This window comes from Panthera leo, chromosome A2 (genome assembly GCF_018350215.1).
Source record: "Panthera leo isolate Ple1 chromosome A2, P.leo_Ple1_pat1.1, whole genome shotgun sequence".
NCBI classification, from domain to species: Eukaryota; Metazoa; Chordata; class Mammalia; order Carnivora; family Felidae; genus Panthera; species Panthera leo.
The window spans coordinates 4,118,589-4,132,373 of NC_056680.1; the positions used below are offsets into that span (position 1 = coordinate 4,118,589).

At 50.5% G+C, this 13,785-nt stretch overlaps 2 protein-coding genes across 4 annotated transcripts in view; one reads left to right on the forward strand and one right to left on the reverse strand.

Annotated features, from left to right (window-relative positions):
* SAFB2 (scaffold attachment factor B2) overlaps nt 1-4,122 on the reverse strand; it is a 33,027-nt gene extending 28,905 nt beyond the window's left edge. Inside the window, exons 1-2 of one of the 2 annotated variants that reach the window (XM_042928121.1) lie at nt 3,829-4,122; nt 2,798-2,885 (exon numbers count right to left, since the gene is read on the reverse strand). In XM_042928121.1, coding sequence (XP_042784055.1) covers nt 2,798-2,885; nt 3,829-4,014 — 274 coding nt within the window. In that variant the 5' untranslated portion in view covers nt 4,015-4,122. The other variant, XM_042928122.1, reaches the window with a different exon arrangement.
* A 243-nt stretch (nt 4,123-4,365) lies between these two features.
* The window catches only part of SAFB (scaffold attachment factor B), a 36,414-nt gene continuing 26,994 nt past the window's right edge, over nt 4,366-13,785 (forward strand). For both annotated transcript variants that reach the window (XM_042928118.1, XM_042928119.1), the window contains exons 1-2: nt 4,366-4,684; nt 7,779-7,863. In XM_042928118.1, the coding sequence (XP_042784052.1) occupies nt 4,496-4,684; nt 7,779-7,863 (274 nt within the window). In that variant the 5' untranslated portion in view covers nt 4,366-4,495. The remainder of the gene's footprint in view (nt 4,685-7,778; nt 7,864-13,785) is intronic.

The following is a 13,785-nucleotide window of genomic DNA, read 5'->3' on the forward strand; positions in this document are numbered from 1 at the left end:
CTCAAAATGTGTAGCTTTATCACCTGTCAGGCTCTGTGCTCCTTATATCATTAACACTCCCACGACACCAGCAGTTTATTAGCTGCATCTGACAGCTGAGAACTTGGTTCGGTTCTTAAAGACTCAGCTGCACTGGCTCCCGTTATATGGGAATCCAGCACTCCCTTTCGCAACATGCGCTCGAAAAACGTTTGGCAGCTGGGGCACCCGGGTGGCTCAGTCGGTGAGGCGCCTGACTTCGGCTCAGATCATGATCCCACAGTTCGTGAGTTCGAGCCCCGCGTCGGGCTCTGGGGCGACAGCTCGGAGTCTGGAGCCTGCTTCAGAGTCTGGGTCTCCCTCTTTCTATCCTTCCCCTGCTGGTGCTGTTCCTCATAAAAGGAATAAACGTCAAAAAAAAAATTTTTTTTTAATGTTTGGTGGCTGCACCCACTTTCAGGACCTCTAACTCGTAGCCTGCTGTACCCACAAAGGACGTAAACAGGACAGATGCAGACCGAGAAAAGCCCTCCCTAAAGGCCAACAGAACGACAAAAGCTGGGCAGGGGCCACGCCCCAATTCCGAGGGTCTGGTTTCAGCAACTAAAAGCTGAAGGGGTGGCGGACAAAGATGCTAGAAAACCTAATATTCAGAACGGTAATCTTTCAAAAATCACATCCACAAGCTTCAAAAATTTGCATGTCTAAAGTTTAGCTACTTTTCACTTTGACGTAACCTTTGAAGATCTAACTTCAGCCAAGACACAAGAGGGTCTGGCACTTCATACCAACACCCACATGTGCAGACACCTGCAAAGAGCACGCTAGCTGAACAACTTGCAGGAGCTGCCCTCGGCCCCAGGACCCTTCTGGTGACTTCTCAGAAAAACAAAGGGGAAGGGACCGGTGCCCCTCCAACTCCAGCTACGGTTGTACTAGTATAAACATTTCTTTATACCAGCAGAAATAAAGACCACCGAAGCTGTTTTTTTGACAAAATGGTAAGTCCAAGCAGTTTTAATGTCACCTAAAGTGCAACCCACACGTTCAGACACGCACTGGAAGCACTCAGCCACGATCTGGTTTGTCTAACAATGCAAAGGTCCCTGTTAAGAGCCAAGAACATTTTTGACTCATGAGCCTCGAACCTCCCAAGTTTTAAATGAGCACCTACATTAAGAACTTTCAGACACAACTTCTAACAGATACAGGGCTCTCAATCTGCATTCTCTTGACTAATCAGTATAGATACCAGACCATTACAAGAGCAGTAACAGCACGTTAATGTTTTAAAATTCAGCTTAAATGGAAATCCCTAAGGCAACCTAACTCAGAAGTTTAACCTTTCAAAACACACAAAGTTTTTAAACAGATGAGTCATGCAAAAGCCCTTCTAGAACAGCCCTTCTAAAAAGTAAACTGAAGTTACTGAAAACGCTACAAATTACTTTCTCCTTTTGTAAGCGGGTGTGCTCCACTGCCTAAATTTAACTCTTTTTCAGATGAACAGGGTATAGCCCACGGTGAGAATTCTTGCGGTGGCACCTTTCAGGAAAATAACCCACATCACACGCAAGTTCCAAAATCAGATTGTCCTCATCCATACAAAAACTGAGGACGAAAACCAATGACGGTAACAAGATTTCAAAGCTTTGTGGAACTAAATACTTCCAGAAACAGCTGGTCCCATCCACGAAAAGAAATGAACCACTGACAGATGTCACAAACCAGAAGACTCTTGGAAACACGCTCAATGAAAGAAGCTAGGCACAAAAGGCCACGTATTGTGCGATCCTATTTACGTGGAACAGAACAATTACACACTTCCGGCAGGGGAGGGGGGCGGGGAATGGGGAGCAAATGCTAATAGGCACAAAGACTTCTACGTAGGATGATGGAAACGTTCTAGAATCACGTAGCAGTGACGCAGCCTTATGAATATACTAAAAAGTAACGAATTGTGCACTGTAAACAGGTGAATTTTATGGTATTTGAATCACATGTCAAAAAAAAAAGGGAGAGAGGGAGAAAAAAAAATATCTGACTGCTGAGCACCTGGCAAGCTCGGTCCATGGAGCACATGACTCTTGACCTCAGAGGTTTTACGTTGGGTGCAGAGACTGCTTAAAAATAAAGCCTTGGGGTGCCTGGGTGGCGCAGTCGGTTAAGCGTCCGACTTCAGCCAGGTCACGATCTCGCGGTCCGTGAGTTCGAGCCCCGCGTCAGGCTCTGGGCTGATGGCTCGGAGCCTGGAGCCTGTTTCCGATTCTGTGTCTCCCTCTCTCTCTGCCCCTCCCCCGTTCATGCTCTGTCTCTCTCTGTCCCAAAAATAAATAAAAAAAGTTGAAAAAAATAAAAATAAAAAAATAAATAAAAATAAAAATAAAGCCTTAAAGCGAACAAGAAACAACTCACCAGGGGAAAATAGGCTGGGTGTAAACGCTCCCAACAATCTATTTTGGACCCTTCGGGCAGCTGGGTTCTATTTAGTCTCCTGCTGGTGTCCTTTCCCTCGGTGTAAAGCCTAGTTTTTGAGCCCAGGAAGAAGCCACAGCAGGTTTAAGAGCGGGCCTCACCCTCATTCAGCGAAAATCCCAACGACAAGAGCCCAGGCGTCCTACTTAGCACCCGCAAAGTCTCTTTCGTCTTCCCAGAACTACTCGCAAGGTGACGAAAGCAAAAAAGCAAGCGGAATCGTCAGACGGGAACCTCCAAAGCCCCCCTCCGGCCCTCGGACAGAACCGGTGCTGCGGGACCGGTTCCGCTAGCAGGTTCCCTGAGCGCCGGGCCTTAGGCGGCAACCAGCACGAGCCGCTACCTTTGACGCCTCTCTTGGCCGTCTTCTTGCTGGAGGCTTCCAAGGCGATGCCGAGTTCATCGGGATCCTGCCCTTCCTCCTTAACCGCCTGTGAAGAAGAGAGAAAATCGAAGGAAGTTGAGGAGCGCGGCAGCCGACACAGCCGACCCCTCGAGCCGCAAGCCCTTCGAAAGGCTTGCACGTCCGGGTCCGGGTCCTCGCTGGGTGCGAGGCACCGGGGGATGTGCGAGCGGGGGTCAAGGACGGTCCTACGCGGGCCCTAAAGATCGCGCTAACTTCCGCTTCCAGGTAACCAGCAGAGACCCCGCGCTAGACGCACCTTCTGGAAAAGCCTGAGCGGCGTTCAACAAGGGGGGGGCTGGGCAGGACTGGGGAACTCGATGGCAAACTCAAGTCCTGCAAGGAGCCTGTTCTTGGGGAGACACCCCCCCCCCCAATACTCGGGGTTGGCCCGGGGCGGGGGCGGTGCATAAACGCAGAAGCGGGGAGACGGAGCAACACGTTACAAAGGATGTTGGGGACACAGCTCAAGCGACCGAGAAAGACAAGGCGCCCGCCAGCCAGAGGACGGCCCTGGAAGAAGAGCCGTCGAGCGCAAGACCTGCGAGCGAAGACCCTGGAATAGGAACCAGCGCAGCTCCCTCCCCTCCAACATCTCCAAGGCCCCTCAGTCAGCCGTTCTCCAGGAGGGGAAACTGAGGCGCAAGGGAGAAGAAGGCACCTGTCCAAGGTCACAGAACCAAATCTCCAACCGGGGCCCGGAACAAGCCCCGGGGCCAGCCGGTGGCTATCAAGACGCGCTTTCGACACTCGAGGGCACTGGTTGGAAGGGGGACCAAAGGCGAGACACACAGAGAGGGGCGGTGACGGGCCAAGGTCACACAGCCGGGGCCCCCTGGTCCCCGCGAGCTCGGGCCGGGGTCCGTCACAAGCGGGGAGTGGCGGAAGGAGGTCCGGGAACCGCGGTGACAGGCCCGCGCGGGGGCGTGCCCCGACCTCCTGCTCCACCCCGGGACGTCGAGCCGCCTCACCTTCTTGAGCCGCTCCATCAGGACGCTCTTGTTGCCGCCCGTGTCCAGGTTCCGCTTCTTCAGCTCCGCCCGCAGGTCGATCACCCGCAGCTCGCTCAGCCGCCGCGTCCCAGCCTCCGAGGCACCCGACCCCACAGCGGCTGTGCCAGAACCCGACTCGCCGGAGCCTGCCAGAGTCTCCGCCATCCCAGGTCCCGCGTCGCCGCCACCTCCTTCCCACACCGCCGGCGGCTGTAGCGGCTCTGAGCACAAAATGGCGCCGCCTAAGAGGAAAACGCACTCGCTTTCTCCCGCCCCGCTTTCCGGCCGCGCATGCGTGCCACACATGCCAGCTTTATTAGCAGCACGCGCGCTCGCGCGTCGACCAACCGCACGTTCCCCACCACAACGCGCAGGCGCCGTAACTGCAGCACGCATGTGTCGCGGCCGTCCGCGGCGGGAGGCAGGCGAGCTGCAACGCGCCTGCGCCCATCCCTGTGAGCGCTCACCACGCATGTGCAGACGCGACCGGCAGCGTCGGCTCCGCGCCGGGTGCGCTTGCGCAGAAGCCAGGCGCGCCAGGGCGGCTGGAGCGGTTCCCTCGCAGGCGGCGCCATTTTGTGCTAGGAGCCGAGATAAAACCGGCCCGGTTCTGTGTGAAGTGGGCGGCGGAGCCAGGGTCCCTGGAATGGCGGAGACTCTCTCAGGCCTAGGCGATTCGGGTGCGGCGGGCGCAGCGGCTCTGAGCTCTGCCTCGTCCGAGACCGGGACGCGGCGCCTCAGCGACCTGCGGGTAATCGATCTGCGGGCGGAGCTGAGGAAACGGAATCTGGACTCGAGCGGCAATAAGAGCGTTTTGATGGAGCGGCTCAAAAAGGTGGAGCTGGGGCCCTGGGGGCGGCAGGAGGTGGCGGGCGTGGGGGGGGGGTCCTCGCGGCCGCGACGGGGGTCCCCCGGTGTCTGGGTCCGCCTCCGGCCCTTTTCGGGGCCTGCGCCTGGCCTGGCGCCCCGGGCTTCTCCCCGGCCCCTCCGAGGCCTCAGCGGGAGCGCCCAGCCCAGCGGGTCCTGGGTGCGAAGCGCAGCGCCGCTCAGGAGAGAGAAGAGAGCGTCGGCGCGACCCGGGGACAGCGCCGCGGCCTTGCGGCGGCGGGCGGGCGGCGGGGCAGCTGGGCCGGGGGGCCCCTGTTTTCCGCACCAGGCGCTGCGCGGAGGGCCTTCCTCTCGCTGTCCCGTCGCGGCCAGCGAAAACGACAGGAAGCCCGGAAACCCTCTTTCCCCGGGCGAGGTCGGGGGACTCGGCCAAGGTCACACGGCCGCGGAGACGAGGCGGCGGGATTGGAACCCGCGCCGGCCGCCGGCCGTTCTCCGAAGGTGGGGATGCGCCTTGACCCGTTAGGGCCGACGCACCTCGACCGGAGGGCTAATTCACAAAAGCGTGCCAAGAGCGCGTCCAAACGCTTAAAAAAAAAAGAAAAAAAGAGAGAAAAACCGGTTTACGGACTTGCCAGCCGCAGGTCCAGAAAACCCCGGGGAAGGGAGGCCAGTGTTTACCGTGGCGACCGGGGCCGCGGAGACGTTGGCGGGAGGAGCGCGGGGGCCGCTTCAGGGCTTCACCCGGACGCAGGCAGCGGGGGGGCTCCCGTCCGGGGGTCCGGACGCCGGGCTCCGCGGCCCGGTCGGGGGCCTGGAAGCCCGTGGACGCTCCCCGAGCAGAAGGGACGGTGGCGCCCTCGTGGTCGGATCAGCCGAGGCCGCGCGAGGCGGGCTTGGCCCGGGGCCTGGCACGTGCGGGTGCGCGGTGGGCCCGGCTCGCTCCGCTCCCCTGTGCGGCTGGTCTGCGGAGGCGGGATCGTCGTGACCCCCGCCGTGGGGGGAGCCCTGAGGGGCCGGCGCGGGAAGCACGAGTCAGCTGCGCGTCGGGGCCCCGCGGTTCCGCTTTCCGCGCGTTGCTCTCGGCCGCTTTGCCTTTTCCCGTCCGCCCGGCGCTGTCTGGGGCCGTCTCCCGCGTAGTCTCGGCCTCCCCGGCCGGCAGCCCCTGCAGGCGACGTGATCTGTGATTCTGGCCCCCGGACAGTCGCGTGTCGGGGCTTTGTTTGTTACCGATCACTGTTCAGAGGAAGCAGGGTTCCTATTTTCCGAACGAGGAAGCTCGGACTTGAGAACCAGCAGTCGATCAGCTCAGAGTCGGTCGGGCCTTTCTCGATGGAGCTTGTGTTTCTCTCGCTGTGGATTCCGACCTCCTTTGTTCGAGACTCGGCGTCGTCCGTCAGCCCAGACGTGCACCTTGACAGAAGTGCCCGCAGGCCGAGGGTCGGCACCTGGGGACTTGGGGTCGGCCTGCTTGGCCACCGGGGCCCCCCGCCGGCAAAGCCAAATCGGGACCTCCATCCTTCTTTCACCCCGGACGGTCTGCAGGGCTGCTAGGGTGGCGTTGGGCCTGCCTGTCACGTTGGTGGCGGAGACCGGTTGGTGTGTGACTGCGGGGACCCTCCAACTGTCCCCTCTGAGCCGTCTTGGCTTCCTCCGCTGTCCCCTCGTTTTCTCAGGGATGCGGTGGTCGTGCAGAAACGGCATCAGCGTTTGTGTGTATCCGCTCCCCCGCCCCAGCGGGTCTGGAACCACTGCTCCTCCTTTTCTTTTCTGTTTTCACCACCTGGTGTCCCTTCTCCAGTCACTTTTCCAGGAAGGAAATGAGGAGAAGGCGGAGGGAGCACAGAGAGTGCAGTTCGCCGAGCTCCGTAAGGATGACTCAGAGCCCACGGTGCCCCTAGAGATGATCCTGTAAACACTGCACCCAGGGGAGACACACCGAGGGGCAGAACGCTACGCCTTCTGTCTGGGGGCAGGTCTCTGTTCCCCCTGCAGGATTCCAGAACCCTCTGTTGCCAGGAAGAACATGGGGGACTTCCTGGTTGTGCTTTCCTGGGTCCCAGAGCGGAACTTCCACTTCTTCCTCCTTGCTCTGGCTTTGGACAGAAGGGAGAGACTTTCTTTGCTCCTGGTATGGACTAGATGTGGAAGCTCCTAAGACCCATTTCAAGTTCAGCCTTCCCCGCTGGAAAACTCCTTCCACCCTGAAATTTCTGAAACCACCGACGAATAAAACACAGCGTTTGCAGCTGGTTTAAATAGAACTCGTGCTCACAGGACAGTACAGTACTGAGAGACAGGGTTCTCGGTAAAGCCGGAAAGCACAGCCCAGCCCAGCATCCGGGGAGGTCATGAGCGACCTGCCCAGTACCCGTTTGCCGAGTGCCTCCTCGGTGCTGGGTGTGTTGTGCCGCGCGTGGGTGTGGGCTGTTCAAGTGAAGGACAGGCTCTCAGGATGGGAGGTCCGGCTTGCCGGGAGAGCCTTGTAATCCTGTATCCTTTCAGGTGCGTCCCCTAGTGCTTAAGAGCGAGACCTTTGCAGGCCGTCATAGGTGTGGGTGACCTGATGAGGTAATACGTGTCAGTTCAGTCTTGTGCTGCACACGCTATGATCTCCGCCCGTGAGCGTTAGTAAGTAGTCTGTCCAGACAGTGCTAAGTGTAGGCACGGCATGGAGAGGGGGTCACAGAGGGTCAACAGCACGTTGCTGGGTGAAGTCGTAGGAAATGGAAGAGAGTGCTTTTCCCTTTTTGAGTTCTTCTTGGTCCAGGAAGAGAATAAACTAGGTTGTGGTGATGATAGCGTTAAAACAGCCGATTGTTGAGTGCTTGATTTACACAGATGAGAGTTTTCGGGACGACCTTCTAGGGTGAATACTTTTATTAGCCTCACGTTCCAGGGTGAACTATTCAAAGTAAGTAAATGCGCCTTATCCATACAGCTAAGGACTGGTGGAGTCTGTCTGACTCCAGAGTCATTGTTCCAACATAGAGCTAGACCACAGAGGAGTTGGGGGGCAGCCCTTTCCTGAAGTCTCCATGAAAGTCAAGTCTGCATGTTGCCTTTTTTGGTTAACTTTTTCTTTTTAACCTTCCCTTTAGGCAATTGAAGATGAAGGGGGTAATCCTGATGAAATTGAAATTACCTCTGAGGGAAACAAGAAGACATCAAAGAGATCCAGCAAAGGTATTGAGAATCTTATAAGCACTGCCAACTTTAGGAGCTCTCTTCACAATTACTTTCTCTGCTAATGTGCCTGCCTGCTTACTTGGCTGTGTTTGGGGCCTGTGGACTGCCCTGTGACTCCAGACGGCCTGGAATGAAGCTTTGCGTTTCCAGTAAGACTCTTCTGGTATATTTTGTTTCTCTAGTATTTAGGAACTCAGACAGAGTGGGAAGGGTATTTACGTATTTATTCATTTTACTCTGTAGATTTCTCAGCAGCTCTTGTTTGTCCAGACTCTTAACCTTCTTCTTTACGTAGAGGGTATTTAGGACTGCTTGGGTCTCCTATTTCTCTGACTTGCAAAACATAACTTCTTTTTTAAATACCACCTGGCCAAAACAAGGCTCGTCACTCTTACAGCATTGCTTTCAAAATCGCCTACTGCAGAAATGCCACATTGCACGTGGCATTAATGATCTTCACTATCTCACCCAAATCTCTATTTCTTTCTTCACCCCTACCACCTTCCTCTACTACATCCTGGGCTTTAGTCAGGCCCCAAACATGTTTCCTTTCTTGAACTTCTTTGCCTGAATTTACGTGTTGTACCTCCCCTTTTTCCCCCTCTGTCTGCATTCAAGTCTTTGTCCATCGACAGACAACTGTGATCCCATCGGCAGCAGCTCTTCCCTCCTTAGATCTTCTACAGTGCGATGACCTGGCTCCTTATACTTTGCTTTAATGCTTATGTCACCTTGTCAGTGTTGAGATTGTGGAGGGCAAGGGCTCTATCTTCCTTGTCTTTCTTTTTCTTCAGTATTCACTCAGTAATTTAATTGAGTAACATCCAGCTACTCTTTTAAGAAAGAATCCACTAAAACTGAGCATTTGAACTGTTCTGAAAGTTGTTGATAATTGGTGGCTTTGTTGCTCAACCCCAAAAACAAAATGAAATATTTATATTGTCTGGCCAGTGGTGAAGAATTGGGTTTGAAGTGTCTAAGACCAATGTCAGTCCCTGTGTGTCACACTGTGTGGTGTGAGCTCTTGGAGAAAAGCAGCCAGGTGACTTGACTTTGGAATAAAGTCACTTCTGTGGTCTATAGTACATTATGCATTTTTGGCTTTGTCCAAGTCAATGTCTTTGCCAGGACAAAGAGTACTGGAAAATTACAGAAAGATGGTCACCCTGGAGGGAAATAGAGCCTGTTGGATCTCTTTTTCTTTTTGATTGGAAAAAGAAGAAAGAAAGAAAGAAAGAAAGAAAGAAAGAAAGAAAGAAAGAAAGAAAGTAAAGTATTCTAAGTGGGTATTTTGTTTTTGATGTTTTTTAATCTTTTTTTTTTTTAAACATCTATTCAGTTTTGAGAGTTGGAGAGAGACAGAGCTTGAGTGGGGAAGGGGCAGAGAGAGAGGGAGACACAGAATCCAAAGCAGGCTCTAGGCTCTGAGCTGTCAGCACAGAGCCGGATGCGGGGCTTGAACTCACGAACTGTGAGATCATGACCTGAGCCAAAGTTGGATGCCTAACCGACTGAGCCACCCAGGCGCCCCAGTTTTTGTTTTTTAAACACAGACCTGTATTAAGTAAAATGTAGAAGTTACTTTTTTACCAGTTATTAGACGGTTGGGGATACTTTCCTGGACTTTCCTGTGTATATGCAGTCTTTTTAAAAAAAAAATGCACAAAGACATGTATACAGCTGTACAAATATATTTTTCTCTTTAAGAAAATGGGTCTGGGACACCTGGGTGGCTCAGTCAGTTAAACGTCCAACTTTGGCTTAGGTCACGATATCCCAGCTTGTGGGTTTAAGCCCCGTGTCAGGCTCTGTGCGGGCAGCTCAGGGCCTGGAGCCTGCTTCAGGTTCTGTGTCTCTCGCTCTCTACTGCTCCCCCATTAGTGTTCTCTCTCCTTTCAAAAATAAACTTAGGGGGGAAAAAAACCAGAAAATAGGTCTTAATTTACAAAATATTTTGTAGGTTGCTTCTTTCACTTACCATTTTATGGGCATTCCCGGTGATTACAGGTAAAAAGACCTGATTTCTTAAATAGCTTAATAGTAATGTTTCGTATCAACATTCCACAACTTAGCTCATCAGTTTCTTTTTTTTTTTTTTTTAATTTTTTTTAAGTGTTTTTATTTATTTTTGAGACAGAGAGAGATAGAGCATGAACGGGGGAGGGGCAGAGAGAGAGGGAGACACACAATCGGAAGCAGGCTCCAGGCTCCGAGCCATCAGCCCAGAGCCCGACGCGGGGCTCGAACTCACGGACCGCGAGATCGTGACCTGAGCTGAAGTCGGACGCTTAACCGACTGAGCCACCCAGGCATCCCATCATCAGTTTCTTTATTACTAGACTGTTGAGATTTTTTTTTCCAGTTTTTACTTGGTATTTTCAATGATCTTTGCTGCCATGAATCAGAAATATTTTTGTGTATTTAAGGGAATATCTTTTTTGGTAACTTTTAATAGAAGAAGAATTGTGGGGTTAAGATATGTGCCTTTTATTTTAAAATAGCTACTGACATGGGGGCCCCTGGGTGGCTCAGTCGGTTAAGCGGCCGACTTCAGCTGAGGTCATGATCTCATGGTCTGTGGGTTCAAGCTCCGTGTCAAGCTCTTTGTTGGCAGTTCAGAGCCCGGAGGCTGCTTCGGATTCTGTGTCTCCCTCTCTCTCTGCCCCTCCCCTGCTTGCTGTCTGTCTCTCTGTCTCTCTTTCTCAAATAATAAGCATTAAAAAAAAAAAAAAGCCACTGACAAATGGCTCTTCAACAGGCTATACTGGTTAATATCCCTACCAACCACAGGGAGGGGGAGTGTCTATTTAAATTGTCCCTCAATGTTGAATAGTACGTATTTTTTTTAAATGTTGTCTCTTATGTAGAAGAAAGGTATCATACTTATCTGCATTTCTCCACAGGTAGTTTTCATTTGTATTTCTTTACGTAGATTAAACAGCTTCTGTTAATTGGCCATCTGTATTTTCTTAATTGCCTTTTCATTTCATGCCCTTTGCCCACTTTTCTGCTGAGTTTGTTTTACTGACTTTTGAGGACTCTCTCTGTATAAAAACATTGCAATTGTTTTTTCCTATTTTAAAATTTAAACTTGGTCGTGATGTTTAGGTTGTTTTATTTAATTTTTTTTTTTAGTTTTTTTATTTATTTTGCGAGGGACAGAGAAGAGAGAGAATCCCAATCTGCACTGTCAGCACAGAGCCCAACGCAGGGCTCACCCAAGAACTATGAGATCATGATACCAACAGTTGGGCACTAAACTGTCTGAGCCACCCAGGCGCCTCAGGTTGTTAAAGTTTTAATTTGTAACACAGGCTGCACTGTCAACCTACCCATTCTATATGGTTTCTAGATTTTATGTTGTGTTTTAAAAGGCCTTCCTTTCCTTTAAAACTATAAAAAATATTCCGTATTATAGAGTAACTTTTATTGTTTTGTTTTTTAATATGGGTGTTTAATTCATTTGGAATTTACTTTTGCGTATGGTGTGAGGTAGGTAGGGATCCAAGTATATGGGACAGTGTTATCCAATTCCTTGTCCTTTCCCAGTCACATTCCTTTGAGCCCCCTCACACCCTCCCTAAAAAACGTTTGTTGTGATTACTTGCACGGTAGATTACTTTTGCCTCTTCTAGGACTTCGTGTAAAACAGAACCATTCAGTACAAACTCTTGCACCAGGTTCTTTGGTTGGCATAATTCATTCTATTCTGGAGCTCTGCAGTACATTTTGATGTTTGATAGGGCAAGTATGTAAGTTCTCCTGAATTATGTTCAACAACTTTATTGCATTTTAGCAAGATTTTTTTTTAATATGTATTTTGAGAGAGAACTTGCACACTCGGCAGGCATGCGTAAGTGGGGTAGGGGGCAGAGGAAAAGGGAAACAATCCCAAGCAGGCTTCATGCTGTCAGTGCGTGCCCGATGCAGGGCCCCATCCCACCACCTCGAGATCATGACTTCAAGAGTAGGACACGTACCTGACTGAGCCAGCCAGGGGCCCCCACTTCAACAAGATTTTAATGAAAATAAAGTTCTTTTTTCTGGCCCGATTGGTGAACAAACTCCATGGTTTAAAATCTGCATGTTGGTTATTTTAATCAGAATCCTAGAACGTATGTCTGAGGTAATCTCAGCACTTGTCTAGTGTCATACCAGTAATCTGTTAGGTAGAGTTGTTTTTTTTTTTTTTAACGTTCATTTGCGATCAAGTGCATGTGCGTGAGGGAGGGAGGGGCAGAGAGAAGGAGAGCGAGAATCCCGAGCAGGCTCCAAGTTGTCAGCGGGGCTCCGTCTCCTGACCCTGAGATCATGACCTGAGCCAAAACAAGAGTTTAATCAGCTGAGCCACCCAGGCACCCCTAAGCAGAATGTTTTAAAATAATTGTCAGAAAAGTAAATTTAACTGGAAAAAGCAAAACTGATATGTTTGCTTTTTAGCCAATACCTGATCCTGTGCTGCTGATTTGTTTGTTTGACACAAGTTAATATTAGAGAAAAGATGTAAGACTGAGAAATTTTTGTGTATCCTTTGTCCAGATTCCCCAGATGTTAGCATTTTACTAAATTTCTTTATTCTCCTCCCAGCCTTCATATGTATGTATACGTATGTATGTATGTTTTGTTCCTGAATTATTTGAGAATGATTTGCTGGCATGTGCCCTTTTGCCCTACATTCTCCAGTATTGCCTAAAAGCAAGGGTATTACGTAACCGTAGTCATCAAAATGAAGACGTTAACATCAATAAAGTTGTCTAAGCTCAGACCTTATTTAGACATTAGGTTCTTCAAGGCTCAAAAGGAAGAATAAGCCAGGGTCATACATTGCATTCAGTTGCCATGTCTCTTTGGTTTCCTTTTATCTGTAACTTTTTTTTGTTTTTTTGTTTTTTGTTTTTTAATGTTTATTTTGGTGGGAGGGGAGGAGGGAGGGAGAGAAAAAGGGAGACACAGAGCTCGAGGCAGGCTCCATGCACTGTGCGGTGAGCACAGAGCCCGACACCCACACCAGGCTCCAGCTCATGAGCTGTGAGATCATGACCTGAACTGAAGTTGGACATTCAACCGACTGAGCCCCCTCCCCAGGTGCCCGTCTGTAACAGTTTTTAAGATTTCTATTGTATTCTTGATATTGCCATTTTTGAAGAGTACAGATTGTTTATTACAAAGGCTAGTTTGGTTTTTTAATTGGGGTTTGTTTATTCATTCATATTTCTTTTCCTCATTAGGTTCAAATTACACACTTTGGTCAGCAGTACCAACAGAAGCGTTGCTCTTCTCGGTGTATCCTCTCTGGAGGTACATGCTGTCCATTTGAGTAACTGACTTAAAGTGGTGTTCCTCCCTTTTCTCCACTGGAAAGTTACTATCTTACTCTTTGTAACTGTATCTATGAGAAGGATACTTTGAGACTTTTGTTCACATCTTGTTCTTTCTCCATTACTTTTGGCATCCGTTAGGTTATCCATTGGTGAGTTTTTAAATGTATTATTCTATCTACGTTTATTCGTCTGTTTTCTGCCATAAGGGATGGCTTGCTCTTCTCCTTTATTTATCAGTGTGAATGTAGAGACTCTTACTTTGTTCAGTAAGTTGTTAAACCTTATGATGATTATTTTGATGATGTTCATTCAGATTGTTCCAGTGAGAGCCCTCCAGTCTGACTCACGTGTCTTTTGACATGTCCGTGTCACTCTTTGACCACTTTCTTATTTTTGGCGCAAGAGGGTATTCCTCTAGTACTTTCCTGCTGTACCTTGGGAATCAGCCATTTCTTCCAGGCACCCATGTTCTTTTTTGTGGAGAGCGGTACCCTGCTACTGTGATCTCCATTCCTCGTGGGCCAGTGCTGGGTTTGTTAGGTCTCTTGGACTGAATGTGCCTCATGAAATGAAATACTGTTGAAGCAATCAAGTTAGC